The following is a 19,373-nucleotide window of genomic DNA, read 5'->3' on the forward strand; positions in this document are numbered from 1 at the left end:
GGATCAGACATGGGAGACAAATGTAATGAGACTAGGACACATTTTGCAGAGGTGTGAGTCTCAGCTGAGTGGCACCGGGTGGTGGGTCTCAGTGGAGTTCGCCTGCCGTGGGGAACGGCACGCAGGGGTACAGAGGCAGAGAAGTCTGTGCACTAGCAGCCCAGCCAAGGTTCTCTGGGGCTGGGCTGGGAGGCAGGGAGTGGCCAAGTCAAGGAAGGCCTTGACCCTGGTGTGGGAAGGTTGTATGGAGGTGAGTGGATTGGGCTGGCTGCTGTTTGGCGTGAGGTTGGGAATGGAGAGACTAACAGCAGGAGTCTAGCCAGGAATCTGCCACAAAATTTCAGGCAAGAGATGCCAAGGGTCTGATCTAAAGTGTTAGGGGGGGCCAGATGTGGGCTGATTTGAGAGAAGCAGGAAAAGGGACGGGTGGGTTTTAGATACTGAGGCCTTGTGGAAAGAAGGGGTGCAGAAGTAGAGGAGGGGTACTCTGGGAGGAAAACCTGGATGGGCTTCAGCTCCTGGCACAGAAGTGCGGGGACGCCCCATCTTCCCATAGCTGATTGGGTGTGGATTCACCCTCAGAGGGGTATCCCAGAGCAAAGAGCATGGGGATGGCACTGGACCACACAAGAGCGATTGTCAGGTTGATGAGCAAAGACAGCTAACTAGGCATCTGTGCCTTGTTTGGTAATGCTCCTCTGGTTATTTTCAGCTGATATGGTCCTAGAGAGGATCTGAAATCCTCAGGCTTGCTGTATGTAGTGGAGAGCTTGGAGTGACTGTGGCTCCTGAGGCAGTCTCAGCTCTGAGGGACGGAGAGGAAGAGCCCAGGTCTCGGCATCCTACTGGGTTCTTGATAGTCCAGCTTCAAACCCAGAAGTTAGTCTAATTATAATGGCCCCTTTGCCACTCTCCCTCTTTCTTAGCAACAAGCATGCAAGGAAGGCTCTTCTCCAAACAAAACCACAAGCGTAGCCTGCCACCACTCACCACGTTATTAATTCCCAACTTAACATAAAACAAATGCTCATGCGAAGCAGTTAAACTCCTCCAAGAATATTTATTTTGAGTGACTAAACTATACACTTCCTGTTCAGCGCTAAGGAAAATTGGTCTGTATTATTCCAGGGAAATGTCAAGACCACTAAGTGTTGTAGCTTTCTGACCTGGGTTCTGGTGAACAAAGGCCCCACATGGTTCTCATAAAAATATACATCAGAGATGGCTTCAAACTGAACGTCAAACTTAGTTAAAGGCACAAACCCCCTCAAAGCTATTTTGAATATCCAACAGAACGACCGAACGCACATCAGCATGAGTCATTTTCCACTCCTTTGGGCGCCTCATGGTGCAGGGGATTTAGCAACTTCCAGTGTGTTATTCTAAGAATGGACGTTGGGCCCCCCTTGGCTCTGTCAGAATGACCTCTGCCAGCTGTCAAGAGACTCTGGAGAAACTCTTCCTGCTTTTAAAAAGAATATATACAACCACTTTAAAAAAACATTGAAAACAACACCAATGTTCTCACCTAAGCTGATCTGGGGGATAGACTGGGTACACATGGAGTAAGAAAGGTATAAGTCGCAGTTCAACTAAACATGAATATGTATTTGCCTTAATTTATTTTTTGTGGCATGCCAAGAATCATTTAGGTAGTTTTTTTGTGGAGCAGAAGGTGGGGGTTGACAGGGTAGGTGGGATTAAGCACTGTTAAATTGCTTAAAATCTCAGTTCCATGATGTGTTTGTGTACGAAAGATCTGAATGCACTAACTGGTAACTCTTTGCAGTACCCTACAAATGTCAGGCTCTGCATAGAACAGGACGGAGGCCTCCTGCCTGTCTTAGCCTGCGGAGGATAAGAAGGGCACAGTGGAGAGGGGAAACTGGTCTTTGATGGTTTATAATCATAGCAAGTGGTTTGTGACTTGTCATACTTTATAGTACATGTTTTATTTCTGAAATGGACTTTTGTAACTTCTTTGAATGTCTCTAAAAGCTGGATAGTATTGAACAGGCCTTTTAACTTTAGGGTTAAACTTCCAAGGATGAAGGCTTTTTGGGGTTCTGCAGGTAATGTTATGTGATACACACGCCTGTGTGTTTGCAATATGAAGGCCTGAGGTCGCCTTGGTGTCTTCTTTCTCTAGCATCTTGTGAATCCTACATTCACCCCTCCAGCTGGGATTACTGGTAGATGTCTCTTCCAACTAACTCTTATGGGTTCTGGGCATGTGAACCTTGGTCCTCATAGTTGTATAAACACTTGACTATTGATCCATAGCCCTAGCCTCTGGCTCTGTGTTCTTGATACATTCATGGAGGTGGTTGTGAGCTTTCTGATTTTTTTCTGATTTTTGCCTCTTGGTGCCTAGTGTCTTTGCTAAGAGACAGAATGGTAAAAACTGCCAGGGTGCCCTTGAATCAAAGACCTCTGTTCAAAGTGCCACTGGACTGGGGTTTGGTGCAGAAGTCCTGGTTTGCTTAGCATGCACAGAACCATGAATTCCAGCATTAGTAACTGCAAAAATAAACGCAATCCCCTGCCCCAGTCCTCAATGCGTTTGTCCAGTCCAAAAAGCATTGGTTTGTTCAAAGAGCCTTAAAATTAAACTGTTCTGAGGACCTGATTTTTGTTTGTTTTTCAAGACAGTGCTTCTCTGTGTAGCCTTGGCTGGCCTGGAACTCAGAGATCCACCTGCCTTTGCCTCCTGAGTGCTGGGATTAAAGGTGTGTGTCACCACTGCCTGGGTTGAGGACCTGAATTCAAAAGGCACTTTAGGGTACTGTTCTGTAGACAAAAAATTAGATTGAGAATATTTTGGCAACTGCTTAAGACAGTAAATGACATGAAATGCCATATTTTGTGCTGGATGGTGTACAGATGGAATGTTCTGCATTATTTGCTGACATCTGAAGCCTTACACGGAAGGCCTAGAGAGGGGAGTATCACCTAATGTAACATTTTTTGGTTCCTCACCTTGTTAACTACTAGATGCTTCCATATCCAACACAAGGACAACATAAAGGATTTAAAAAGTTACCGGGTGGGCATATCAACATTTATTGAAATACTGGAAAAAAGTCCATTTTATCAAGAAATTCCTGGCAAGAACTGACATGACAATATGTATTTCACTGATACAGTAAGAGAACGTCAACAAGTAAGCGACCTTACACTCTGAACACTGCATGGGTCCAAGGCAGTTGCAGAAGAGCCGTAATCCAAAGATTGAGACGTTACAGATTGTCTGTTTACAGAGACCAACTACAGGAAACCCAGCTCAGCCAAAAACCTCCCCACGCCAGTCTGCCTTTATTAGCAAATCCTAGAATCCATAAGGCAGCATCAAGTTACAAACTGGCTACCACTGACCTCAGACAACTGGCCAGCTCTGAAAGGGCCCCGGCTGCAGGGCCAGTACACACCTGCTCAACTGCTTTTGTCCTCGGTACAGGTGTGACTGCTGGCTGTCTTACTAACCATTCTCAGGGTAAAAGCTAACTAGGTGAACAACATACCAGTATTTGACAATTTTTAGGCTTAATATTCAGTGGGGGTGGGGTAGGATACTATATATTTAAAATAAGGAAACATGAATTTTTTTTCCAATGTTCAAAAAACTCTCCAGTAGCCATCCTTCTAGCCACATTGACAGACAGGACAGAGCTCTCTCATTAATCACAGGTACCACCATTCCTTCTCCATGTGCCTTTAATCAACTTGGTTTTGGGTTGGAAGGAATGGCCATGTTTCTGTTTTATTTAATGCTTTGGATCTGACCTCTGATTAATGACTTTGAATCCTTCTTAGAACCCTGAAGACAACACTGCGAGTCAATGCCCAGCACAGCTACTGTGCATCTCTCATGTGGATGGATATGAAAGGTGATTAATAAATGTAATAAAATAATCTTCTTTGTAATAAACTAATATCTTTGGTATACAACTTACAATGTTTGGAAAGGAAAACCAGGTAAGACTCTATTTTGTTAACATGACTTAAAAACAAGAAAAAGCTACAAGTCGCGTGATTTACAATGGACAGTAAATAAACTACAGAAGGATTATGGGAATTTCTGGACATGTGATCAAGTGGATGGTTTTACTCATTACGACCCTTCTATACCCCTGAACTATGTTCCACTAACTTGAAGACATGCTATAGTAAACACATATATTTGGTTTCTTCCGTCTTGGCTCTCTCTTATACAAAGGGTAACCCAAGGAACAATAAATTAGCATAATTGTCTACAGTTGAAACTATGATATACAATATAAATAAACTATTCCAAAACCAGAAACATTTGTGGAAAAAAAATTAAGGGACTGGGAAATTTTTCTACAAGTGATTGTGCTGCTGATAATCTCAACAAATTAAAGACGAAATGAGAATCCCATTCTTGATTTTAGTGTCTCACGACATACAATAATTAAGTACTGTTAAAAATAATTACTAATCAGAAAAATAACATTAAAGAAATTACTGATTTTTTTTTTATCTTGTAATTTCAGAGTCTCCCCCAACTCCCCCCAGGACCTAAAGAATGTAAACACTATATTGTTTGACTTTAAAGTGTTAATACTTTATTTTCAACAAATGTTGATCCACATCTGCACAGCTCCCTTTTAGGACCAGGAAGTAAGGCAAGGCTTCCATACCTGTGGCATCACATGCTAATACTGACAGCATTGTTTGGAGACTTTGTTTGCCATCTCTGTCCTCCAGTATTTTGTTCTACAGCAGGCTTTGGTCTATGACTTAGAGAGGCCAGTATCACTTTCTTCCGTTCTGCACGGCAGGAGATTGATTTTCTTGTCTTTGCAGGCCATTTGAAAACTCACTGCTTTTGTACCCCAGGTTTAGGTAGGAGATGCTCAATTGCAACTACAGCGAACCTCAAGTCAGTCACCTTCACAGCTCAACCTTTCTTTCATTTGGCATTGCTTAACATGCTTTGATTTTGCGGCTCCTTAGCCGGTGACTACTTGACATCCAGCAAAAGATGTTTAATGTTTTATTTTTAAGCGAACTACAAATCTTGATGACTAAACAGACAGATGTATACTAACAAGCCTCTTGGCCAAAAATTCTTATGAAACCCAACCATGCCAAAGCCACATTTCAGCAACAATAGCAGAAATAAGATCTAACTTGCTTGTTGGAAGTATTTGCTTAACTTTGATTTCCCTTAATATTAACTAATGCTTATATAGAAGAGGGATACTGCCTGCTTTTTTTTTTTTTAAATTACGAACACACGACAAAACAAACTTCAGAACATATTTAAAATGGCAAGCTGACATATTTATACATTGTTCTTATTAGCTGTTGGCAGGTCTAAGACACAGACACTCAGAATTCATGATTTAGTGGAGCTACTACTGGGTGTGGCTGAACACAAGTCCTTAATATATCTTTAGGGCTCACAGGTCAGAAGGTGTAGGGCCTTCTGGGAGGGGGAAGGGGGCTGCCAAGGCACAGCCCGAGTATTCTTGAGAGTTGTTCAGCTCACCATGGAGGAATTCTGGACAAGCCCAATTAATAACACAGATCAATTGCTGAATTTCTTAACAGATCAGTTTAAATATACAAGAATCGTTCCATCTTTTTTATTCTGATGTGGTATTGGACTCCATCTGTGAGTCCAACCCACCCCATTGCAATGTCTTTCATATGAATCCTTTGGGGACGTGCAGCCTTTGATTCACAGTTTGCAGTACAAATACCCTGATATATCATTTACTTGCTACTAAGCATTTGATTATTATGCTTTTTAAAATTCAGTGTCTTTAAACCAAGTTTGTAATTGGTGTTGCTTGGAGCAGTTCAGAGTATTGTCTTCCTCCTCTTCTCCCTCCAGTCTCTCTTGCTCGAGCAAGCTTCGAGGGATGCTAACTCAGGCTCTTTTTGCATGCAGCATTTCGATGAGAAGGTTGTTATAGGGCACATCCCCATTCAGGTGCTTGTAGTATAGGTATTCTTCCGCCTGCATGCTGATTGCTCGGATTTCTGGTAATCGAAGAAGTAGCTGTCCGAATTTCTCAGTTTGTTGCGGGTAGTTGCAAACTGTGTAGTCAAGCAGGGCGGCGTTCACCTGTTCCTGGACCCCTTCCACCAGCTGGAAGTTCTCAAGATTCTTGACATCTACATTTAAAAAACAAAGACAAGATTTCAATGGCAAAGTTTTCTCTTAGACTCCTCTCTACTAAAGCAATGTTCAATTTATGTCTTTTTCTCTTGATGTAAAGTGTATTTTATATGCTGTTGAATATTCAGTAAACCCCACTCACCAAGCTTCCAGGGAAAAAGATCGCAAAAGAGCTTTGCCAGACTGTCTTGTTGAAATTCTGCATGTACCTCAAATCAATTAGACACCAATGGATTTTGAGCAAGGTCAACTCTTCTCATATCTTATAAAAGGAAAGGCTTGAGGATTCTTAAAGTAGAGGGATCATAATATATTGCCAGCAAATGAGTCCCTAGAGAAAGACCTATCTTAAACCAGTATATTACACAATTCATATAATTCTGTATTAATTTTTCTGACCCAAGGTGAAATCTGTGTCCAGGGTGTGATGTAGTTAATTCTAATAAAAAGTGACAGGGTTCTTGTTTCTGTTTGACATTTTCTAAATGATTCTGAAAGCCTTTGACTTGTCTAGCCTATGCTAATGAACCATCTGGTACACTCCAGTGACTGCCAACTGAAGGTTCACTACTGGGAACTCTCTCAAATATATATCTCAGTGACTAATGATCTTTATCAAATGAAAGCCTTGTCCTTTAGGCAGAATGCAAGCCAGGACGCTGGTGCCCTTTAACCTGAATGTGGTTTCATAAGTCTGACTTTTTTTTCTCTTGGTCCTGGGTCACGGGTATGAAGAAGCTGGACATGAGTAATTCATCCTGCCTAACTCACAGTGAGCATCCAATTTTCAGATGTCAGCCCTTAGAGGTCCTTCTGCAGGTTAGATAAGAAAGAGACACAGCATCACGAAAGTCAGATGCTCATACAAATACACACAGATGATGGGCAAGGAAAAGATGGAATGTCGAAATTTTACTTCTGGAGTTTATTTATGTTCAATGGATAACTTTTATATGAAGTGTGTATAGAAGCTGCTGAAAAAAATACACAGATGTACATGTGTTTATCTATATCCCCGCACAGAGAGTAAACAGATACAGCCATACTTGCTCTTCATTGCCTAATTGGACAAAAATAAACAAGATTCTGAAGTAAACCAAATACTGTGAGTAAGATGAGTGAAAGGTTAAATGTACTAGATGAGAAGTAACTGTTACCATAGTAACTCCCATCCAGCGTTTTAGTCTGCATTAAACTAGCCTGTGCTGTGCCCGCGGAGCTCCTCTTGGTGGTCTCCCGCTGAGCCCACAATAAAGTCACCTTACACGTGCTGCTAACGTGTGGCCAGAGGATTTGACTGTTTATATTTGTACTAAACAGTTTTTCTTTATTACCAAGTCTCTGGCCCAGATCCAAACCAATGAAGAATTGGTGAGGAGATACATATTGTGAGAGTTAAGAGAATAATTCTTAGTTCAAAGTGGGAGAGATGGGAGGTACAGACAACCCTTGATTGTGAACCAAGTGGCGCGATCAGTCATGTGCTATATGGAAGCTTTGTACCATTTCTGGCATCTGACACTTGACGACGAACATGGCAGTTTAAAGTGGATTCATGTTACTTAAAATATTTACAAATATGGCTATGATCTAGAGTTAACGCTTGGCTCAAAATTACCAAGTGTTAAGTGATCAGAAATGTGATTAATGTGTTCTGCCTCAGAGGGAAAAAGAAATCTGCATGAGTGTTATGCTATAGTGCTTTAAAGAGAACTATAAATTCTGTGAAATGAAGCTGGGCGTGGTGGCACAAGCCTATCATCCCAGCACCCAATAGGCAGAGGCTATCTCTGAGTTCTGAGTTTGAGACCAGCCTGGTCTACACTACAGAGAGAGTTTCAGAGCAGCCAAGGCTACATAAAGAAACCCTGTCTTGAAAAACTGTGTGTGTGTGTGTGTGTGTGTGAGAGAGAGAGAATGAGAGAGAGAGAGAGATTTCACATCACAGAAAAATTTGTACAACAAAAAAAGCTATAAAGAGACAGTAGGGAGGATGCAGAAATTTGAGCAGTATAAAATATAAATGAGGTCCACCTCCCCTTCCATCTGACCCTAGCCTATCAGGTCTCATCAGGACCTCCCCTATCAGTAGACTCTGAAAGGGGTATGGGAGGAGAAGAGGAAGGGAGGGCCGGATTGGGAGGGGATGAGGAGGTAGCTACAGCTGGGATACAGAATAAATAAATTTTAATAAGCAAAAAAATTTCAAAAAATAAATTTAAAAAATAAGTAGTTTTTTGGCAAAAGTTGTTTCAAAAATGAGTATAAAACAGAATATTTGTGTGCTACTACTTTAAACTGAGCACTTATAATCCTCAGGTTATCATTTATGGCTAACTTCTAGAAATACTAGTCGAAATTATTCTTTGAAAAGTTCAAAACATTTGAAGTTTTCCATATAGGAAAGAAGTTTCACATTATTTTGGCCAAATATATATATATATATATATATATATCTTTCCTCTTTAATCTTCTGGGTTGAATTCACATGACTAATTTCTTTCCCAAGGCTGCTTCAATGAATTTTGAATTAAATAGAATAGAATGTATGCTGTTAATTGTCCTAAAGACTTCTGTGTCTGTGCAGGTGGCAAAGATACTTACAAGATTAAAAAAGCAAAGAAAAGCCAGGCGTGATTACACATGAGTAATCCCAGTACAGAAGAAGCAGCGGCAGGATTGAATTCCAGGAGGAAGGAGAGGAGAAGGCAGTGTTGGCTAACGGGCTCTCATTTGCTGGCGAGCAGTTGCTGCATCATGGCTCTCTCGCCTGCCTGCCTGCCTCTGAGCTGCCTCCATCTATTAAACTGTCCATTTCCATACAAAGCCTGCAGGCGGCCGACGAGAGGATCCTCAGTCAATGGATCCTCAGAAAATACACAAGACTGATTAATGGTAATTGTAAAATGCTCCTTTTATGATCCTGTGAACCAGTTTGCTTGCTTTTTTAACTAGAAACCAAATTTTGAAAAATTTACACACATACACACACAACTGCAGTCGAGTATTTTAGAGGTCATAATGTTCGCTAGTCAAATCACACTATGGTCAGTTTTGTGGCCCAAATAGCAAGACTTGTTTTACATGCTTCACTACTGAGGGCTACAGGATGCATGGGAGCTGTCATTCCTCTCTGAGGTCCTGTGTCTTTTGATCTCTAGGCTTGGATAAACTTTGATTTCCCAGCCAATCTAAATGGTTCACAGAGACGAGCTCACACACACCTAAAAGCACTAGAAAAGACAAATGCCAAAATATAGGTGAAAAACCTCCTCCCAGAAACCTGGAATTTTCTCTCTGTGTATGTCCTCTTTAGGAAGGATTTCAAAAACTCGAGTTAGTTTTTGAATTAGTTTTCACATGAGTTCATGCAACTAATTTAAATAGCCAAGGACTGAGACTTGTAGTTCGGTTCCCCCCATAAATAGTCTTGTGACACATCTGGATTGCAGCAGCTGACCCCCAGCAGCCGGAGGAAAAGGGTGAGAGCAGCCAGAATCCCCACCAGCTCTGTGGCATTTTACACCTGATCTCAAAACATTTTGCATCTGGCACTCTGCACTCCTTTGGAATTTACATAACCTTCATCATACAATTGAAAAAAAAAAAAAACTAAATAAACAAAACAGTACTTGTTGTTACAAATTCTTTGTAGGAGACTGTGTGTAAACAGGCAGAGGCATCCCCCAACCCGTTCTTACAGCCTTTAAAGTTTGATGACTGGCAAGAGCATTTTGTGCTTCTGTCTAAGTAGCAATCTCTCATCTCTTCTACTTTATTCACTCAGGGACTAATTACCAACTTTTTCTATGAAGCGCATTTCGATAAGCTCACAGTGGGGCACTCACATTTTTTTCCCCCATCCTTATTGAGAAGTAAACCCTTAGGCCTTCTTGAATATATTACTGCGCTGACTTATGTCACTGGCAGAACTCAGCTCTCTCTGAAGATGAACCCTTGGCCTTTCTGGTCACTGTCACAGGAGAAGAAGCGACCTTGCTGCTTCATCCACTTTCAAAGATGGGTCTTTCTCTGAGCAAGGGGCCTGGCAGGGACCCAGACTAAGCGTCTTTTCTGGAGATACAGTCTTTAACAGCAAAGTGGAGGGAGCAGGGGACTTCTTTTCCTTGAAGCCTTTGGAGGGATGACAGGCTGTAATATATAGCTACCGTCACAAGCTTTGACTAAAGAGAGCCTTTGATGTGGGGAGGGGGAAGGACTTTCTGTAAGGAAGTTTTAAAAGAATTTGATGAATCTGAATAATTTGTATAAATAATTTTGCAAAAAGTGTGGGAGGTTGGACAGGAAGCTCTTATATGACTAAAATTCACTCATGAAAAGATGGGGTGATGGGAGGGGAAATCTCCGGTGCAGTTGCCTAAAATGAGACTCTAGTCTCAGTCTCCAATAAACCCTGAAAGCCAAGATTCCAAACTCATCTCTGTAACCCCTCTACTGTGATATAATTATAGCGGTATGCTTATTTACCAATGAGAACACACAACTGAAATGTCTTTAAGCAAATTAGTAACAAGAAGCAACCTTTCAGAGGGGCTGCACTCAAAACCAGGTCACCAGTGGCCTGTGACACCTTTGGGGCCAAACAACCCTTTCACTGGGGTCACTTAAGACCGTCAGAAAACACAGACATTCACATTATGATTCACAGCAGTAGCAAAATTATAGCTGTGAAGTAGCAAAGAAAACAATTTTGTGGTTGGGGGTCACAACAATGAGGAACTGGATTAAAGGGTCGCAGCATTAGGAAGGTTGATGCACACAAAATGCTCGCACTCTGTACGTTTGCAGAAACTCAGGCTCTTACAACTTTGGGCCTTTCTGGTCTAGAAAGGCTCTAGCGTGCCTTCCCTTTTCATACACGCACAGCGCATGAATTGACTCCTTCAGGAGAGCCTGTGCTAGGCAGTGAAGGTACAGGAACAGTGGCCCCTGTGTTAAGTAGCTCATTTAATGTGAGAGGCTGTAGGACCTTAGAACCACACTGGATGGACACCTAACTCAGGGGTCAAGGTTTCTCAGTGGAGGTGAGGCTTCAGGAGTTTTGGGTGCTGGGAGCCAGGTCCTCTGGCAGATCAGGCAGGATTCCTAACTGCCGAGTCACCTCTCTAGCCCACTTATTTTGAGGAGTGAATAGAGGTGAACTAAGCAATAGATGGAAAGAATGTCCCACAGATAGGGTCCTGTACACACAGCCCCGGAACAGGACAGAAGGAAGCCATCCTTGGAACACGAATGCGGCACAATATACACTGTACGGGGAGTGGGTGGGGCAGTGAGGGATGGGTTTAAAGGGTCGTGTGTGTCAGGCACAGGAGGAAATGGCATGCTTTATTTTCAAAAGGGAGATTGGTGTGTGCAGGAGGGACAGGAGGGTATAGGTTCACCAAGGAGCCCAGCCTGGAAGTCACAGGGGAACATAGTGGCCACAAGGGTGAGGATGGACCTGGAAATCATCAAGGCTTGATGGCCTTGAACTGACACGGTAGGCACCCGGCCAGTCGCACTGCTTGCCAGGTATCTATTAAGGAAGTTGGTGGCCAACAGTAAGGCATGAAAAGGAAGAATGGATGTGGAGACTTTAGCTGGAGCCTTGGCTGAGTGGAAGCACGCATGACAGAATACAAAGGCAGACTAGATCCAGCAGAGGGGCGGGGCTAAGACTTGACACGGATGCATAAGCCTGCAAGTGCAGGAGTGGGTGGAGGTCTGGAAGAGGCTGTGTGGGCTCCACTGGAGGACCACTTACAAAGGCTTGTCTCTGAGAAGGTAGAGCGGCACACCTGGGGACGGTCAGACGTGGAGATGGTCGGTGGGTTTTGTAAGACGTCAGGAAGACCCAGGGAGTAATAAAAAGGCTATATGTGATGTGGAGAGGGCCACGGTCAGAGCTACTCTGCGGGGCTGGTTCTTTCCTCCCACTATTAGACGGGTTCTGTGGATCGAATTCACAGGACTTTACAAGTGTCTCTTACCTGCTAAGACATCTTACCAGCCAATATTTTCATTTTTCAAAAGAAAAAAGCCTGGGACTTAGTGAGATTTCAACCCAGGAAAAATAGATCCCTCATTTATGGGTAGATATGTCTCACCCCATTGCCCTTAGGTCCATAGGACTTCACTTTGGCAGGGCCAGGGCCCTAGGCTTGCAAGTTTCTAGTATCTGCTCAAGGTACAGATGGAGACACCCTGGCTCATCAAATAGTTTTGAAAGTGTGTCACTATTTGTTAAAAAATGATCCTCAAAACCTACTAGCACCCCTACAAGCATGTATCAGATACTGCTCCTGATGATTCTGAGGGAGTCTATCATCCTAAATGACACAGATCATTGTGAAGAAACACAGCCTAGAATCAAGGGAGCCTTCAGTGGACATCTCTGAACAATACCCACCCCACTCTTTCCATTTAGGCTATGAAGGTGCCAAGAAGTTTCTCTGCCCCTGACTGTTTAATGTGCAGTCTTTGGAGAAAAAAAAAAAAAAAAAGGAAGGGGTTTCAACGACACAGGAAGATTTAAGATCATTTGATCCCATGGTCCAGTTTGATTGTCAACAAAACCAGTGGCATATTGATCTACATATTTTGGTCTAATATAGTCTCCATGACCAGCCTCAGTAACAAACTACTCAACTCCTCAGAGCCAGCTTTTCCATGTACAAAACATGGAATACTTTCCATGTTTTAAAGGGTCACTTAAAAGTAAAACAGCCCTTCTTGAGTAAGCATTGCTTTTCAACTGTGCAGACGTCATGTGGAGATTCTGTTTGCTTCCAGCAACACATCAAGGTGGGTATGGCCTTTCTCAGCAGCAGTCAACCTGGCCATTTTCATGAATAAAACAGAATCTCTGATGGTGCATTTTCCAAAATTAAAGTGAGGCCGAAGTACTTGTGGCACCATCGCATTCTCAAAAAAAAAAAAAAAAAAAAAAAAAAAGATAGCTTGTGGGGGCTAGATAGAGATGGCTCAGTGATTAAGAGCACCAGCAGCTCTTTCAGAGGTCCTGAGTTCAATTCCCAGCACTCCCATGGCAGCTCACAACTGTCGACCTTAGGATCCAATGTCCATTTTCTGGGGTGTAGGAATACATGCAGACAAAGCACACAGGTACACAAAACATGTAAGTAAACCAAAAGACCATTCAAGGGAACCACTGTCAAATGTTAAGTTTCAGGTGACCACTCTCATCCTCCCAGCCCACTTTTTTAGGTCTGAGCCCACTGGCCACAAACAAACATGGTGTTCTATGTTGTCTGTGACATGCTAAGACACAGCGCTCAAGGAACATTGGTACATGGAGAATGTTACTTGCAGCCATGCCTTTTATTCTGTGCATTTTATAGGAAAAGTACACCAGGGATGGTTGGTGAGATGGGAAATGTCCTCCTAGGCTCAGATGGAATACTTGCCTCTCAATTGGTGGCACTGTGCGGGGAAGTTAGGAAGTGTGGTTTTGATGGAGGAAGTATGTCACTGGAGGTGGGCCTTGAGAGTTTGTGGACTCATCCCATTCTCGTTCACTCTTTCTGCTTCCTGTGTTTGGGGTTGAAATGTCATCTCTCAGCTTCCTGCTCCTGCTTTCATGCCTCCGTGTCACGATAGACACATTTTCCCTCTCTGCCTAAGTCTATTTGGTTTATGGTATTTTATCTCAGCAGCAAAAAGTAACTAATAAACTTTGGAAACCTGATAACCTGAGTTCTAGGCCTGAAGCTGACATAAAGGTGGCTCCACAAGGCTACCCTCTGATAAAAATACATGTTGCACATACAATCGCACAATGATAAGAAAACGTAAATTAAAGAAGCAGCAGGGCTCCAACCTAGTCTTGGGACTGTCCCTGGGAGATGTGGACATGTCACGAGGTCGGACTTACATAGAACACTGATTAAAGTCCTGGTTGGTGGGCATGGAGTTTTAGTGTTGCAAGGTGAAAACAGCTTTGTGGATCAGCTGTATGGCATGAACTCACCACTACTGAACTTATATTTAATAATGGGTGAAACTGAAGCCAGGTACAGGAGTCCATTCCTGTAATTCCAGCGCTTGAGTTTCTGAAGCAGGAAGACCCTGTCTACACAGTGAGACCCTGTCTCAAAACAATGTGTAAACTAAACTGGACAAACAAAAGGTATGGCCACAGAAAATATCATACATTATTATTTATAGCAGCATGACCCATAATTGTATAAACTTAGAAGCAATCAAGACATCTATTAGTTGGTAGACTGGATAAATGAACTTGGATCTTATGCCAAGATAGAGATGAGCCATAGAGTCTCAAAAAGTTGCAGGTGACCTCAACTGTGAATTTTGATCAAAGGAGACAATTTGGAAATATAAAATACTCTATAACATTGACTATGACATTCTTGGAAGGAATGAGCTGTGGAAGTGATAAGAGATCTGTGGTCACCAGGGGTAAACGGGAGACAGAAATGAATAGAGGGAACACAAAGTCTTTCAGGGCAGTGGAATGGTACTGTGGGATACACAACAGAAACTTGTGTTGCTATACGGTGGTCTAAATCCACAGAATATTCTCCGCTAGACATGAACACAACATGAGCACAACCTGAAGAGCAACTATATGAAATGCCAACAAAGTTCTGTCCACTGGCAAACGAACCTCTCCAGTGAAGAATGCTGGTGATAGGGAAGGCTCTACAAATGGGAGGAAGAGAGGACAGGCAAAACAGGAAATCTGTGCTTTTGTCTTAATTTTGCTATGAACCCCAAACTGTTCTTAAAAGAAGCCCCAAACAGAGATAAAATGAGATTTACATTAATTTGAATCTACAGGGAAAATTAAGATGATGAAGTCTGTATATACTTTGCTTTAATTAAAACTTTACTGGGCTGGGGAGATAATTTAGTGGTTAAGGCACTTGTCAAACATGCATGAGGACCAGAGTCTGAATTCCTCAATCTATATAAGTGCTCTGTGGGAGGCTAAGTATGGTGGCATACACATTTAATTCCAGTACTTGGCAGGTGGATCTCTGAGTTGGAGGCCAGCCTGATCTGTATAGTGAGTTCCAAGACAGCCAAAATGTATGCAGAGACCCTGACTCAACAAACGAACAAACAAACACAGAGTGGGGATGGTTATCTAGCTTATACTTCCAGCCCCCTCCACTGGAAACAGGACATTCCCAGAGTAAGCTGGTCAGTAAAGCTAGCCTTATCAGCGAGCTGTGGGGTTTACAGAGAGAGCCTGCTCCAGGAAAGAGATGGAAGACGGGACAACCAAGATTCCCAGCATTGACTTTTGACCTTTGCGTGCATAAATGTACATGCACACATGAGTGAGAGAGGGACGCTGAGAGACTGAGACAGGAACGTGGGGCAGGGGTCCAGGAAAAGAAAAAAAGTAACATGTGGCTGGAACTAGAGCTACAACAGAGTGTTTGCCTAGCACAGGTTAGGCCCTGCTTCCATCCCTAGCAACAGGGGAAGTAAAAGAAATTAAACAAAACGCATACAAGTTTTTAAGCCTGATCTAATACCCACAGTTGAGCACTAATTATGCGATGTAGCCCTTGGGCCATCTATGTGTCCTTCCCATGAACATTATACACGTATTTTTCTAGGTTGGTTTTTTTTTTTGTCTGTTTGTTTAAATAACATCATTTTAGTTATTTTTTTTTAATTAGTACATAAAGTAAAGGACATTTTTTTTAAAGTTGCCTTTCTCACCTAGAAAGGCAGCCCTGAATGAGACATGCCTTGTCAGTTGGGTCCCCCAGCACCTGGCCAGTACCCAGCAGATGAACAAACTCTAAGAGGTGTCTGTTCTTCCGTCCAGGCTTGGCATGCCGTTATTCTCCCACACTGAGTTCACAGCAGCCTTTGTTTCGCACAGACCTGTTCCCTAACAGCACCCCAGTTCCGAGTGGGACATTCTGCTCTGCCACGCTCAGCATTTTCACCAGCTTGGCCATGCCCACACTGGAGGCTGCCACGTAAATATGGCTTTCAGCACAGAGCTTCACCCAGATAGATGGCTGGGGAGCATCTTAGAAGTTTACAGTGTTTACAACTCAGCCCAGTCTCCAGTGTGCTAAGCCTGTGCTTCTCCTGCCCGTCCCAGACCAGAAGGCATCCAATTACAGATGTCTGGCTAGGCCACAAGCTTGAGATGGAAAAGCATTCACTGCCCTCTTTGCCAGTCTGGACGCCAAGTCCTGCTGGATCTGCTTCCTAATTATGTCTCCAATCCATCCCTTACTTGCTGTCACCACCAGAACTGGCCTTTATTGCTTCAGCAACCTCTTTAACTGCTCTCAATTCTTCCAATGCTGCCTGCCCCCGATCCATTTTCTTCAGGGCAGCCGGAAGGATAGCTTTAAATGGGAATCTGATTGTGTGCTCGAAATTCTCCAATGGCTTGCTACTGCCCTTGGGCTAAAGATTAAAGACATTCATCTGACATTTGCCTCTCCAGTCAGATTTCACCCCTCTTACCAACTGTTTTCAGATGGGCCTCGGCCTGTGCTGGCCCCTCTAAGTGAGATTTCCTTTCCTTCACCTTCATTCAGCTAACTGGTCTTGATCCCCAGGCTCAGTGCAGGCCTCACTGTCCGTGAATGACTCGGTGACACATTCCATTTGCTCATCAGGGCATTGAGTGTTCCATGGCCACTTGCCTGTTAGTTGAGAGACAGCAACACACACAGCTGCAGCCTAGGATGATGTCTCTGCCTTTGTCGAATTATACAAAAAGAGTCTGCACGTTTCTCTCATACACATCGACTTAGTCCCTTGCTTGTGTGTAGAGACCTTCTAAATGCTTCTGGTAATATGTTATTATGCTTTTTTTCTTTTTCGATCCACTGGTCTTTGGCTCATTCTTGTCTCTGCTACTAGACACATTCTCTTGGAAGGAGGCAGCCTATGCCTGTCTTGTGTTTCTTATTCTACACACAGCCCAGGCATGCCCTCCTGCACTCAGTGCCTCTATAACTGAACTTGGTAATCTCTATTAAGATTCCAGGAACACAACGCATAGAAAAACTAATGTGGTGGGAATTTACTGGGCATGTTCCCTGTGAGGCAGCAGTCCTACCACTGATTCATGGCCTTTCCAAAATCAAAATTTCAGTAGAACACATCTCCTATAATTTATCTCTAGAAAAAGTACAGCTTGGTAAAAAATTGTAGAAATTGAGCTGCACGAACAGAGGGAAATTTGAAACTGTAAAGTGGTAAGGCGAACATTTTCAAGAACGACTATTTAGGGTCTACGTGCCAGGTTAGGGACACTGTACCAGGTCACACAGCCCATTTCTTTGCTTTTTAAAAAAGATGAGATAGGGTCCTATCTCGTCCACCCAGCTGAACTGGAATTCATGATCCTAATTCTAAGAAACATTTTAACATCTTTAGGATGATTTGTGATTTAACTTCCAAAGTCTTTAGGAACAAAAACCACATAAGAAAGGCAGGATACGGTGCTGAGGTTTTAAGGCCAGCAAACAGGCCATATGTATTGATTGGGCTGTATAGGTCGGTGACGGCTACCAATACATGTATGGACAGTAAGACAGAATGAGGTCCTTCTATGTGAACTGACTGAATATTTTAAACCAAGAAACAGAATTTAAAAGGATATATTACTTAGCATTTTCTTGGTGTCCTTAAATTTCAAATCAAATTGTGTGTGAAGCAGGCTTAATGTTTGATAAAGTAGGTGGGCACCAGCCTCCCACAGCTGAGCATCAGAACTGCAGCTGCCCTGGCAGGTCTTGGGAGCCACAATCCCTATATCCTTTCATAGGGCACCTCTGTCCCCACGCAGTAGGAGACAGCCACATTCATGCCCCTGCCATACCCCTATTCTTACAGTCTCATCCTGAAACAGTTCTGAGCCACACATTTGCATTTGATTTCCATTCAGGAACTTCAGTGGCTTTCTGCAAAGTTTTCTTATTTTCTTAGAATAAGATATGAGGTTCAGTTTGTTCAGGTGGCCAAGTCAAGACTATGAATAAACCAATGCTATCATATGAAAGAGAATTAAACAGGCAGATCCAAGTGGGGATATATTAAGCCAAATTTAAGCTCCAGTTGTGGAGTTTAGCCTGTACTAGATGTCTGGTTTGCCTCGGGATAAATTCAGCTTTCCAGCTAATCGAATGAGGAAAACTGCCTCAGGTATGATAAAATTTACAAGAGAGTGCTGTTGAACAGTTCTTGTTAAAAATATTAGCTTAAAGGCATTCTTATCGTCTTTCGGATGAAGACCGTATTTGCATTTAATTATCTGACTTCAAACTTTTATGAACGTGGATCAAATATTAGCTCAAGCCAATTAAAATATTATTTTGGGTATGTGTGACTATCAACCCTATTTTGCTCAACTTGCTTAGCTTTGGTAGTGTTTTGCAAGCAGTATCAACTTTTGGGGAGATTATATCTAAAGAAAAAAGGGGGAACATTAGAGAGTACAACGTGCACAGAACAGACAGGGAGCTACTTTGGGAATATGTTTCTCTGTATTATAACAAGTCTGGAAAACAAAAGATGGAGCATTCTAGATACTTCAACCCACACAATCAATACTCCTTCATAATTCAGCATTTTATAGAAATCCCTTCCTTTGAAACACAAGTCTGTCCACAAGATGCGCCCTCTAATTTGGATTGCCAGGAGCCACTTGCTGTTTCTGGGCTTTACTTTCACACAAGGCTGCTCAAAGCCCAGTCTTCAGGGGTTGTTCTCGGAGGAGAGCAAGGGAGACCATTTCAGGCAGAAAATGGGCATGTATGGGCAGGGAGGGAGAAGAAAAGGAGGCTTCCATGAGACCAAAGAGTATGGAAATACTGTTTTAAGTCTTCTTTACATGGCAATGATGAAATGAAGGCGTTCGGCGTTATGCAAACCATTATATGCAACTCATATTACCTGGGCCTCACTGCCAGGTGTTGACTGTGCACAAAGGTCAAAGGAAACTTCCTGGCAGAGGACACGGGGAACAGACAGACAGATAAAACTCCACTGTCCTCTGTGACCTGCTCAGCAACAGACCAGACCCCTGGGTGAGGGATGCAGTCCTTTGTCAACATCTTTGCAATGGTTTGTCTTTTGAGGTATCATGGAGGATGTGGTTGCGAGTGCGGGAGAACCCCACTTCCTGGATCCACTTGATTTCAATGGAAATGGATGTAGTAATTGCACAGATACCATTGTACGGATGTGT

The 19,373-nt window shown here is 42.9% G+C and overlaps 1 protein-coding gene across 6 annotated transcripts in view; it reads right to left on the reverse strand.

Moving 5' to 3' along the window:
• Positions 1-3,039: 3,039 nt before the first annotated feature.
• Positions 3,040-19,373, reverse strand: part of Nr5a2 (nuclear receptor subfamily 5 group A member 2) — a 123,258-nt gene continuing 106,924 nt past the window's right edge. For all 6 annotated transcript variants that reach the window (XM_021634388.2, XM_021634389.2, XM_060364378.1 and 3 more), the window contains one exon: positions 3,040-6,147. In XM_021634388.2, the coding sequence (XP_021490063.1) occupies positions 5,900-6,147 (248 nt within the window). In that variant the 3' untranslated portion in view covers positions 3,040-5,899. The remainder of the gene's footprint in view (positions 6,148-19,373) is intronic.

This window comes from Meriones unguiculatus, chromosome 11, assembly GCF_030254825.1.
Source record: "Meriones unguiculatus strain TT.TT164.6M chromosome 11, Bangor_MerUng_6.1, whole genome shotgun sequence".
Lineage (NCBI taxonomy): Eukaryota > Metazoa > Chordata > Mammalia > Rodentia > Muridae > Meriones > Meriones unguiculatus.